This window comes from Acartia tonsa, chromosome 7 (assembly GCF_053477335.1).
Source record: "Acartia tonsa isolate MP-2025a chromosome 7, ASM5347733v1, whole genome shotgun sequence".
Classification (NCBI taxonomy): Eukaryota; Metazoa; Arthropoda; class Copepoda; order Calanoida; family Acartiidae; genus Acartia; species Acartia tonsa.
The window spans coordinates 19,333,707-19,347,008 of record NC_137266.1 but is presented as its reverse complement, the minus strand read 5'-3'; the positions used below and the strand labels follow the sequence as shown (position 1 = coordinate 19,347,008).

The 13,302-nt window shown below is 30.3% G+C and overlaps 1 protein-coding gene across 1 annotated transcript; it reads right to left on the bottom strand.

Annotated features, from left to right (window-relative positions):
- Positions 1 to 105: 105 nt before the first annotated feature.
- On the bottom strand, positions 106 to 10,177 carry LOC145325013 (flagellar calcium-binding protein-like). Its single transcript, XM_080167794.1, has 6 exons — positions 10,064 to 10,177; positions 7,822 to 7,884; positions 2,693 to 2,782; positions 2,163 to 2,263; positions 981 to 1,056; positions 106 to 537 (listed from the first exon to the last, which is right to left on the bottom strand). The coding sequence occupies exons 1-6, from the start codon at positions 10,139 to 10,141 to the stop codon at positions 403 to 405; spliced, it is 543 nt and encodes a 180-aa protein (XP_080023920.1). The 5' UTR covers positions 10,142 to 10,177; the 3' UTR covers positions 106 to 402.
- Positions 10,178 to 13,302: the final 3,125 nt, after the last annotated feature.

Genomic DNA, 13,302 nt, shown 5'->3' with positions numbered 1-13,302 from the left:
TTATCCTTTATTTGGTTAAGGCAGGGTGTGTTTGTGCAATATACTTATTTTTGTATATTTATAAATTGTAAATATGTAGATTTAATAAAAATAAAACACATAAAATAAATTTAAAGTTTATTTTGAATTTTATTAAATTAGTAACAGTTATAGATTAATACAATCATAATACATATTTCTTGTCTTTTTTATACAATTATTAATGTTGATTTTAAGTTTGACAAATTTTTTGCTAAACATATTTGGCTTAGAATAAGTAATAATAAAGCTTAAAATCTATCATTGTGCACACAGACGGAATAAGCATTAATAATTTATGCAAAAAAATGCGCAAAATTAAATACATTGAACATAAATGCGGGAAGAAGACATTTATAAATTCGGAGACAAAATGTCGTCATTCTAATCGTCATCATCTTCAATGTCAAGATTCTTGTCAGTTGCCCAGTCGACAAACTCGTTGAAGAGTATTTGTCCGCCACCGTTGGCATCAATGGAGTCAAACTCGGCCTCATAATCCTCGATAGGTCCGACCCACTGAAAAAAGCACATATTAGGTTAAGGTACGAGGGTATATGGAACGAAGAACAAAGTAAATAGGCATTCCCATAAAGACGACCCCTCAAATAGTGGATGTAAATATTCATTTATTTCCCCGGTATGATCATTTATATCCCTGGTATCATTTTTAGAAGATTTTTAATTTTTTTTGGAAGATTTTAGAATTTTTATTCATTACTAAAAGAAAGAAAAATAATACCAAGCAAATAAATGAAATTTAAAAACCAAAATTAAACCACATTTTAGCATAAAAATGAGTTTTTGTTTAAATTAGAATGATATTCCTATTTGACAGTGCAGTAGTTAACATTTAAACTTTTACAACAACCCAATATTTATTTACATTATTTAATACTTTTTTATTTGCTATGATAATATTTTTAAATCACCTATTTTCCAAAATAATTTAAGTTTGTTACCTTTTCAATGGCGTCCTTGACCTTGGGATTAGTAAACTCCTCCTTTGAGATTCTTCCATCGTCCCCTGTGTCAACTCTTTAAAAATATATTTTGGTACTTTCCTACAAAGTGACTAGCGAGCAAATGACCACCAGTTCCTTCTCTTTTTTTTGAACTAAATTTGAAAAAAGGGAGAGTAGTCATTTTCTATACCTAATCTGACTTAAAGAAATAAAGAAATAATAAAAAAATCCACCCCCCGGCCCCCCTTCTCAAACTTATATCAAATTTATAAGATAAAGAGAATAAATGAAAATTTATTTAAAAGAGTTTACATTTAAATATTTGGAACGCCCTGAGACAAGCCAAATAAATCTTAATCATAAATTTAGCTTTTTGGCATTCAGAGCTCGATCTTTAAATCGTTTATAGGTGATTTAAACCGGGGCGATTCATTTGGCGCACCATCAAATTATTAATATCAATCTTTAAATCGAATTTGCATGGGTGATTTGAATCGGGCAGTGGCGCGGGCCCGGCGCGCCAATGCCACTCACCGAGTGGCATTGGCGGTTTAAATCGGGGTGATTTATTTAATAAATAAATATTTTTTTTTAATTACTTTAATATTTTATTGCAAAACTATCGTGAAAACATTTTTATAGTTATTTTTAAAATAAATTATATATTAATGTTTTATATAAAATACTATACTGACACGGTATTTTATATAAAATACCTTACTGACACTGCTTAAGTAATAAAGTTGTACTGGCGCGGATCGATATTTTAGTGAGTGCGCAAGCGATTTAACAACACCGCACCGAAAATCTTTTAAAAATCAGGTGCGCTGTGGCTTACCACCAGCGCGCCTACGGTTTACCTCTGAATCGCCCCGATTCAGCGCGGCATAAAAACGATTTAAAGATCAAGCTCTGGAATACCTGTCAAAGGCCAGATAGTATTCAAAATACTGTCTTAGCATGTACGAGTATATACTTGATTACTTGTCAAAAGACCTGATAGTATTCAAAATACTGTATGAGCATGTCCAAGAATATACTTGATTACTTGTCAAAAGACCTGATAGTATTCAAAATACTGTCTTAGCATGTACAAAAATATACTAGATTACCTGTCAAAGGCATGACAGTATTCAAAATACTGTCTGAGCAAGCATGTACAAGAAGGTACTAGATTACCTGTCAAAGGCCTGATAGTATTCAAAATACTGTCTGAGCATGTACAAGAATATTCTGAACTCAGAGAATGTAACATAGTCATCTCCATGTTCACTTTCCTTCTAAAATTAAAAGAAGCACATTAAAAATCATTCATCAAGATTTTAGGATGTTATATTTGTTTTTAAAGGCATGATATTTTCCTATAATGGATATATTATTACTTGGATCTTACACCAGATTTTCTGGTTCTATAATAAAGTAAACTATGTAGCGGGCTAAAACAACGATCTCCCCCATCCCCCTCCTGTATTCCATCTTATCTCCTACCCGACCAAAAAAAGAGAGGAAAAATTACAATCTAAATTGACGACAATTTATCTCCTGTCATAATATCCATTCGCAAACATATTGTTTTAAATAATTCCAACAAAACAATATAAATTAAATACAAAACGACATATGGAGGAAGAAGAGAAGCTATGTTTCATAGAACATATTTTGAATAATAAACTTTAGAGAGCAATGAATATTATATTATTTAACTTTACCTTTGAGATCTTCCTGGCATGATGGAAAGCTCTGTTGATGGCTGGGCGACAATCAAATATCTCATCTATAGCCAGTACATCCCTAACACCCTGCAGAAAAATAGCTTTAAGATATCTTTCTTTTATTCATTTTTTCCCACTTCCCAAATATATTTAGTAGCGAGGCTACTCTATTATTCGAATTGTCCGTCTGTCTGAAATGTTTTGGGGGGAAAGTGATTTTCTCGTTACTTATAAATGATAAAATATCTTGTCAACAATCCCATCAACATGGAGCACAATTCAGTACGAAACATCCATGGCGGTCGGACTGCTTTTGAGTAGGTTTTAGCTACTTTTTAAAAGCGAAGCTTTTCTATAATTAGGGTCGGTCCGTCCGTACGTCCGTCCGTACGTCCGTCACAGAGAGTTAGCTCTTTTCGTTAATTTAAACAGGTTTGAATTGTCCTATCGATTCCAAACTTTGCATGATGATTCCTGTAGTAATTAGGTACAATTTAAAAAGCGTAGCAACTCTATAATCAATACCAGAATGTCCGTACGTCCATTTGAAACATGTCCACTTTTTAACTTTTTTGACAACAAATTTTTGTATGTTACAATTATCCGATTCTTCTGATTTTTTGAAAACTTATTCCTATTACAGCAAGGTATAATGTTTTAAGCAAAGCATCTCTATAAACAAGTCCCAAAAATGTAAGTATGTCCTTAAACAGTATCATCTATTTATGCAGTTTTGCAACAAATTTACTTACAATATTGTTTGTACTGATGCATTAATATTCTGCTAATTCAGTTCTGACAATCTACAAGTGTTAATGTTCGTTTATCCTTCCATTTCAGAGCTTCGCTTTTATGGACGTTGTCTTCCTTGTTTACTTTGCACATATTTCCCCATATATTTGGTGTTTATAGTTCGATTTTCAATTTTTTTGTATTACAGTATCAAAATTAAATTTCCGTTGTTCTGCGAATCTAGTATGAAATTTACTTTTACCGTCAGTCTGTCAGTCAACATACAAAATTTAAGACCTCACCCATTCTTATCCTATTATATAAAGTATAAGGGTTTTTTTAACTGAAGCTTAAGATTTCCATAAGCACTAAACTGATTAAGTTCTCAGTTTTGGGGACGCTTTACATAGATCCAAGTATGGCTTTAGGTTATTTTAATTTCAGATTAAAGTCTTTTGATGGTTTTAGGCTATTTTTCGACTCCCTTCTTACCCTTTTAAATACAGAGCTCCTATTTGCTATTTTTCATCAATATATTCATAAAAATCGTTACCATTAAAAATATATTTGGTGATCATAATAAATATCATGTGCACAAACAAATCTCCACCCCTTTATAGCCTTTTTTTTTAAAGCAAAGCTTTTCTATAATTAGGGTCGGTCTGTACGTCCGCATGTAACGGATAGCTCTTTTCGTTAATTTAGGATGTTAAAATTGTACTATCAATTTCAAACTTTGCTTGATGATTCCTTTAAGAGTTAGGTACGAGTTAGAAAGCGAAGCAAATCTATATCGTTACCAGAAAATCCGTGAGTCCATTTTAAACATGTTGCTTTTTAACATCTAATTTTTATGTGATAAAATTATTCGATTGGTCTAATTTTTAGAATACTGATTCCTAAGACAACAAAGTACATTGCTATAAGCGAAGCATCTCTATAAGCAAGTTCTAAAATTGTAAGTATGTCCTTAAACAATATCCTGTATTTGAGCAGTTTTTCAGCATTACTTACAATTTTGTTTCGTTCGTCTTTTATACATTTATATTCTTCTCATTTAGTTCTGACACTATTAAAGTGTTAATGTTCGTTTGTCTTACCGTTTCAGAGCTTCACTTTTATGGATGTTGTTATCCTTGTTTTAAATATCATAAAATGGCATGTCTTGTCTATAAAATATATTTGTCAGGTGTCTTATTAATTTATCTATCTACACAACAAAAATGGTTTAATCTCATAATTTTTCATTTTAATATCCACAGAAAGCTGTCTAGAATCAATGCTATAAATAACTTTTTTATGTAGTTTACTTGTAATTAAGATTACATTAAATTCATCCTTTTAACTTAAAAGTAGGGGAGATTTAATGACGCTTAAAACATTTAACACCAAAAATATTAGATTATCTTTGCATTCTTTATCCTAACAGGCATAGGATACCAGCAAACATGGCAAGGTCATCTAGGTAAAGAGCAGAAGTATTTTTTTGTGACTTAAACAAAGTATTTTAGGTTTTAAAAATACTAAAATATCCTATGTCTATAATACAAAGTAATACGATGTTTGTTTGTCTCTCTGTTTAAAAATTTTTTTTCTTCCATTTTTCTTCTAAATCTAAAATACGAAAAATTGGTTTGATCAACCTTCTTGGGGCAAAGCACCTAGAGGCTAGTGGCGAAGCCGCTAGTAAGAAATATAGGCGTTGAAGTAAATTTCATATTCTAGGTATGATTCTGCAGGTTCTTATCCTCCAGGTCTCCAGTAATCTTTAAATGGCTCATGTGACCACAATTTTTAACCTTGACTTCAAATTTTAAACTTAAAACTTTTTTAACATATGTATGTACATGTCTAGATATATCATAAAATGATAAAAATCTGCTACTGACTGCGGCGACTGGCAGCTGCCGCCGTCCAAAATGATGTTGAGATTTCTAATATAATATTTATATAAAAAATATAGGAGCGGAGATGATAGCCCTCTATTTTACCCCCCCCCCCCCCGAAATTAATCCCTAATTTTTCCGTTACTTTTGTACGCCGTAACACCCCTGTACAGCTCCTCCCATTTTCCAGGTAAATTTCTGCCTTATTTTAATATTATATGTTCAATGGGAATTTTATATGTACGTGTTTTTAGCAAATAAAATATATTATCATTATATAATGAAATATATCTATTTATATTTATAAAATCAGTTAATTTTAGAACAAGGTTTAATAAAGGTGCTAAACAATTAATTTGTTTACAGGTAATAAACATGTATTTATTATCCTATTTATATCCGTTATGAAACGCATGTATGGTTATATAGAAATTGCCTACTAAAAAGGAAATAGAATTATAAAAGTGATTTCTTTATTTTCCGTTGTCTGCGATCAAATATTTATAATACCATATGATAAAGTAATTTTTGTGCCCCTAAATTCTATGAAAATTGCAACTCAATCGATTCAGTGGACAGCAAAAAAACCTTATACTTTGCACAGAATTTGTTTCCTTTTCACCGAAATAGAAACGGCTTTCAGTGAGAAAGAAATTTCTTTTTAGTTTTATATAAAAAAAAGTTAGCTGAAGATACATATAGAAAAAGTAATTTTATTTTTCAAAAAATTTTCAACGATTAAAGCTTGCAGTAATATATTCTATTAATTGTTACCCTTTTTTCAGACGAGCTTCAAGAAAAAGAGAAAAAAGAAATAATAGAAAAACGTCCCCTAAAAATCTACGAAATTTGAGAATGGCAATTGATTTGGAGAAGGCTTGCTCTTGTCAGCTGGCGACAACCACAGCGCAAGATTCGGCGGCAGCAGTGGGAAAGGTAGACAAGAGAGCGATTGCAATTATGTGGGCATTGATAGCGCTCATTTTAGTCTTATTTACCGTTAGTTATTTTACTATTGAACAGAAGGAAAATTTAGTAGCCTTTGAGCTTGGTTTTGTAGAATAACGACCTTGATTTCATGACCTTTGGCTAGAAGACCCAACTGTGCATGGAAATGAGTTGCGTCTGTCAAATTCCCGACATGTCATATTTAGTAATTTACTTACAATAACAGCTACAATATATATTGTTTTCTTTACTTTGTCTGTCCCAAGGACGTCAAAGCTTTTTCATTGGGATGGGGGGGGGGGTAGTTTTATTAAGTACTGTTAAATATACTAAGTATAATTATATAAATATACAGTGGTAAATTATTCCTGTACTTAAAACACAATCATCAACTTGAAATTGTTCTATTAATTGATAAACCAATATGATTCTCCTGAAAGTATAGCTTCTCATAGGTCCTGGTAGGGTTTTTAACTAATTTTTGTTTAGGGTACCACCAACCTTGCACCCTCCCAAGATAAAGATAAAAGATTTCAATATTTACTGAAATGTTTGATTGAGTTATCTATTTCATAGAAGCTTTTACAATGACGTCATAGATCCTGGGATGGTTTTGGACTATTTTATTTTTAAATTGAAGTCTTGGAATTATTTAAGGATTTTTGTCCTGCATTTATACAAAAACAGCAAGCACTATTTTATAGGTTTTTAATTGTCAATAATTGGAATAATCTTACTTTTTATTGTCTTAGAAAACACATTGTTTAGACACACAAAATGCACTGTTTACTTTAAAGGCTATAGCAAAATGAACCAACAAACTACATTATTAATCATTACATGGTTTATCATGGTTCAGAAAATGTATGTTTTGTACTTCGTTATTGTATATACTTATGTACATATTTGTTTTTGTGAATGAAATAAAATATTTTAAATTAAAATATGTTTCTTATTATAAAAGCATCATCACATTTAGGGTAGTTTCGTACATCATATCCGTCTGTACTGATATAAATAGAGACAAGAAAGAATCGTTCTATCAAATTTAAACTTTATGTTACATTGTTGGTTTTGCTGTGATTTATCATGTTTTGATGAACTTACTTCCTGACGTGACAAATACAGAAATATCGCTGAAAGATTGGGCTTGTCCTCATATAAAAGTAACAGGAATCTGTTTGTCTGTTTGTGTGTACTGAAGGATCTTGCTAACCGTTTAACCGACATGCACTTCTATACAACTTAGCTTCTCATAGGTTCTAGGAAGCTGTTTTATGCCTTTTTCGCTGGAGGGTATCTCCACCCTCTCTAGAGAAATCCCATCCACGATTTTTTTGTGCTTTTCTACTAATGGATGTTAAATAATTTAAAAAATAGATTAAAAATTTATAAAAACTATCCATTTCACACAATCAATGTTTTAATATCACATTTTCTGAATATTCCTGATGTTATTTACATTTTTTTCTGTTCAATAATTTACTGTTCTTTTTTTATTTATTTTTATTGCTGCACTTTGTTTGGACGTTGAAGATCAAATTTATAAAAAAAAATTACCTTTGTCATTTCAGCCAAGGAGACATAGCCGTTGTCATTCACATCGATGGAAGCCCAAATTTCCTACAAAAAAATTGTTTTGTTTTAACTTTTTAGTGGCGAAGCTACTCTATAATTCACTTTGTCAGTCCGTCAGTCCGTAACGCTATGGGGGAAATGGGATTTACTCAGCTCCTATAAAAGATAGAATGCTGAAATTTTTTGACAACATTCCCATCATTAAGGAGCACAATTAATTATAAAACATCAATGGCGGTCAGACAGCTTTTTAGCAGGTTTTAGGCTATTTTTTATTTTCCACATTTTCCCCCATATCTTTGGCGTTCATGTTCCGATTTTCAAAATTTTTCAGATAAAGATATCAAAATTAAATTTTCCGTCGTTTGAAGAAAACAACAATGACTGTTAGACTGTCTTTTTGCCGGTTTTTGGCTATTTTTATATTTTTTACTTTTTCCCCCATATCTTTAGTGTTTTTGGTCCGATTTCCAAAATTTCTTCTGTTAAAGATATCAAAATTAAATTTCCGGTCGTTTTCAGAAAACACCAATGACGGTCATTCCCATCCACAAACTTTTATGCTTCGCTACTTATGGATGTTGTCATCCTTGTTAAATTCTTATTTGAAAGGGGTAGAATATCTTACGGTGTGTTTGTTCTTAAAATCTTGTAAAAATTATGTATTTTTTACGTTTCTCGTTTCTCATTAAGGAAAAAAAATTGTGCGGCCACATAACCCTTAAATAACTTCCATGGGCTACTTTTCCTATCTTCTGACTTTACTTAAAAGCTTTGGGCGCATTATATTTTTTAAAAACCTAAGGTATTCAAAGAAATCTTTTGCATTCTCCCATCAAAATTGGCAAAATTAAGGATAAATCTACTTAAATTTGGCGTTGGCAACGCTATAAAAATTTTAAAAAGTGTTAATAACTCATGTAAATAACACCTACACTTCATGAGGCACAATTCACACCTTATTCTTTATCAAGTGTCATAATATCCTTTTTTGTAACGCAATTTCAATACTTTTTTTAAGTACAGCTATTCTTTAATGGGGTAAAAATGCGTCCGAGTTATGCACAAATTTTAGTGTTAAGAATACCTATAAAAAAATAATTTATATAAAGAAGTAAGTTTTTTTGTCTTTAGCTTAAGATTATGAACCTTTCTGAATCGATTGAGTTCTCCATTCCATGGAAGCTTCACATATGTCCCGTGATGGTTTCAGTTTCTTTAAGTTTTGGATTTTTATTCTTAGAATGGTTTTAGACGATTTTTTGCTTTCCCTACTCCTTTAGCAATACAGAGCTAATAGATGAGAGGGGCGCAGTTAATTACAAATATATAAATTGTTTAAAGAGCCTAAATAACTGTTACATTTATTAAATTCATGACCTGGCCATACTTTATTTTTCTAACTCTATAATTGTATGTCCTTTTCCCTTTTGAAAATATAGTTATGTCTTTGCTTTTTATGAACATATATGTCCTTGTTTATATCTTATGGTTATAAAAACATGAAAAATAAGGTCTTTTTGTGTAGGATTTAATTACATAGTTGTTGATAGGTTGAATTGTTTATCAATATCAATGTGCCTTACTTTATGCAGGACTAATGACTTCTTCCCTAGCTTCTACAAATCTTGCTTTTAGGTTTGGTTACAATTATATTACTAAAGCTTTTAGGGAAAAAGATAAATAGAATTTTTTTATAAGCTAATCTCACGGAGAATTTAATATAATAATACACTTTGGTCTAATATCAAGCTTCCATAGAAATATCTTTGGTCATCCATTTACAAGAATATGTGTAAAACAATTATAAAAAAAATAATCTAAAAGTACATAAACCAATACAATTGTTTAATTTTCTTTAAACATTAATCTTGTTTTTTAAAACTATTAGCGGCTGCCTAAATAGCATCTAAGAGAATTGTAAAGTCTATATTAAAAAAGGTGTAAGAAAGGATTGGACCGAAAATTAGCCTAAAACTATCCCAAATAAATCTGAAAATAAAATAGCCAAAAATTACCATGGACCTATGTGAAGTTTTCCTATTAAGGAGACCTTAATCAGTTTAGTATTTATTGAAAGCTTAGCTTTAGAAAATGAAATTAGGTACTATATACAACCGGATATTTATTTTATTATAAACAAATCAATGATAAGGTTTTCCTATTTAAATCATTTGATGTAAATCCAGTATGATCTCAAAAATGACCTTCGGGACTTATTTACCTTTCTCTTAGCCTTGCCTTCTTCTCCCTTCTCATAGACCAGCTTCTCGTTAATTTCAGCCCAGTCAATATCAGCCATTTTTACTCAAATATTTGGTTATGTTCTGAAATAAAAAAAGTATTAATAATATGTAGTTTTAAATTATCAGCCAAATAAAAGTTTCCAAAGGAAGAACAGAAAAGTGTATGACGGTCTTAAGGATGGAGGGTCTTTGGAATGTACATTGAACTGGTACCTAAAGGTTTTGTAAATAACCTTTTCCCATTTGTTAACTTAAAAACCTTGTTACTTGAATAAAGCCTTGAGCTGTTAGATTAAACTAGCAGTGTCCAAACTTTTAATCCACTTAATTTACCCAATGATGCCAAACAAAAATAATCCTTCTGTATATTAAACTATTTGGTTTATAAGTTTAGACACTATTAGCTTGGAACAAATAACTAAAGAACCGCCATAGTTGGTTTACCGAACCCCGCAATAAAAAAAAAAACAGACAATATTTTTTAAAGTTTAATCTGCCAGGTACACAGTTTGGCCATATCTTATCTATTGTCCTGACAGTTTTGGTTCCAGGCATTGTTGACACAGCTGCTCTATAGCTCTATTATGAAGTATGGTATATCATACTCATAAATGTATTCTACTTAAAATAGTATGTTTGTTATAAATAATTATTTTTAGCTTTAAGTGATGAATCTTTGATATGGCATCTAAATATTTTTTTATTGCTTGTAATATGTTCAGTTTTTTTGTCACTTTTTCTGATTAAGCTATGTTTCATCCATATTTTTATACTTGTTTTAGATAAAGTTATACTTTCACAATTCCCTGAATCTAAAGTCTCACTGAAATATTATGTTTAACCTTGTTAAACAAAACAACTCTACAAATGAATGAAAAATACTTTTATTTTTAATATAAAAGCATATGTTTAATATTATTGCATGACGACGTATCTCTGTATTGTTGAAAAGGAGAAATATTACTAAACAGAAAGAGGTTTATATAGAGGTAGATAACATGAGAGGTACATAGACTAATACAACAGTAAGATACATGAAGGAATCTCTATGTATTAGAAAATTAGATTATTTGTTTATTATGCCTTAGTCCAATGAAAATGATTTCAGTAAGAGAAAGAGAAAGAAAGAAAAATAAGAGAGAGAGAGAGAGAGAGAGAGAGAGAGAGAGAGAGAGAGAGAGAGAGAGAGAGAGAGAGAGAGAGAGAGAGAGAGAGAGAGAGAGAGAGAGAGAGAGAGAAAAGAGAGAGAGAGAGAGAGAGAGAGAGAAAGAGAGAGAGAGAGAGAGAGAAAGAGAGAGAGAGAGAGAGAGAGAGAGGTCAAAGAAAAAAGGAAAGATTAAAAGAGAAAGTCAAAACAAGAAGAAAGAAAGAAGGGAAGAAATTTGAATAAATAGAAGCTAATGGAACTGTTAGAATCAAATTTCTAAGCAATAACAGCATAGCTACAGATAAAGAAGCGAGCCAGAAAAAAAAACAAAGATCTCCATGACCACTTATAGAGTAGCTTTGCAACAACAACAAAAATATTTAGACAAGATGATAGTTTATCTATTGTACATAAATCCATTAATGAAGCTAACTAAAAGTATGTATTTAGATTAGATTATACTTTTGCTTTATAAAGTTTTCGTAATTTGTTATTTGAAATCGATAAAGGGTAGTATTTCTTAATTAGATAATGAAAACTAAAGGTTGCTTGATAAATAATTGATTTTTTACTTATAAGAAGCGCAGTTACTCCATAACTAGGACAAATCTGTACATCTGATTTAATATGTTTAAATTTTTTTTTTAAATTATAAATAAAATCAGTTAAAATTAGAAAATTATACTATCTAATAATTTAATATGATATCTTCAGCAATTTATCAGCAATACCTAAAAAAAAATACTTTTACTGTAAAATGTATAAAGTCTGCTTTTAAGTGGTATATTTCCCAACATTTACACATTTATTTGTATAAATATATAACAAGCAAGTCATGTTAATATTATAACAATATACATTATTAATGATAAATATATCTCTTTCAAAACCAAAGAAAACACCTATATTAATCAAATTGTTTATCACATTAGAATATAAATAAAAAATATTAGACTTTCACCATAAGTTAAGATATAGCGACTAAAACAATTTCTTAAAGTTTAAATTGGTATTGTTGCTTGGCGGTCAAAAAACAAGTTTGAATTATTAGATCTAGGATAAATGGATAAGGTTATTTATCCTTTATATTCTTTTATATGTACAACAATTCAATTTCGAATCATGAAAGCTGGTTGTTTTTTAGGGAAATTATTCACTTTTCTGTGCAGTGGGTTTATTCAAAATCTTTGCTTAAACTTTGGTGTAATCTAGCTAGATCTAGTTTAATACTAAAGATTTTTTGGTAAAACCCATAAACTTGAAAAAGTAACATACATAATATCATCATTTTTTTTATTATCATAAGTAATGCTTTTTATAGATTGGGTTAAGTATGGTTAATAGCATCCCTGAAAGTTAGTCCCCGCAAGAACTAGATTTTAGGGGCAAAACAAGAAATGATTTTTTAAAGACAAAACTATAAGAGATTAGAAAATGAAAGATAAACTGGTATACAACCAATCAAAAGTCAATTAAAGCAATAAAAGTTTGTATTCCAACTAATGAGAGAGTGTGTTTATACAACTTTAGTTAAGATATCAATATCCCCTTCTTCTCTGGGTGGAAAATGGATGTAAACTAGCTAGATCTGGTTGTATATCCAGCAGAGCAGTTTTTCTCTCCTCAAACATTCGTGTCAAAAAGAGTTGAGGTTTTAAAGGAAATGTATGAAGCATCAAAATGGGATAAAGAAACAACTAAACATATTAAAAATATATATGTTGACTAAGTTTGGTGTAATTACCATAAACTTGGCATAATAAAATGTGCAATTTTAGTACTCAATTTTGTAAAAATAATGTCATTTTTTAAAATAAAAAAATACTTAATCTTTGCTATATTTTTTTAATATGGCAAAAATATACAGATAATTTTAGACAATTCAATGAGAAAAAAGCGAAAGGAGAAATCGTGACCAGAACAATATTGAGTACAAGCTATTTTTCGTATATTAATTAAATTAAGGATCAAGTCTAAAAATCTGACAGTATCCTTTAACCATTTCTATTTAGTAATCTTGCATAAATTAAATCAGCATATCAAAAGAACCTTCTTCGTCATTCCAAAACT

Coding starts and splice junctions, on each gene's coding strand:
- LOC145325013 (XM_080167794.1), bottom strand. CDS start 10,141: ATGGCTGATATTGACTGGGCTGAAATTAACGAGAAGCTGGTCTATGAG. Junction 2,264..2,692: donor ATGCCAGGAAGATCTCAAAG/GTAAAGTTAAAT, acceptor TTTTAATTTTAG/AAGGAAAGTGAACATGGAGA. Junction 1,057..2,162: donor TACTATCAGGCCTTTGACAG/GTAATCTAGTAC, acceptor ATATTTTTAAAG/AGTTGACACAGGGGACGATG.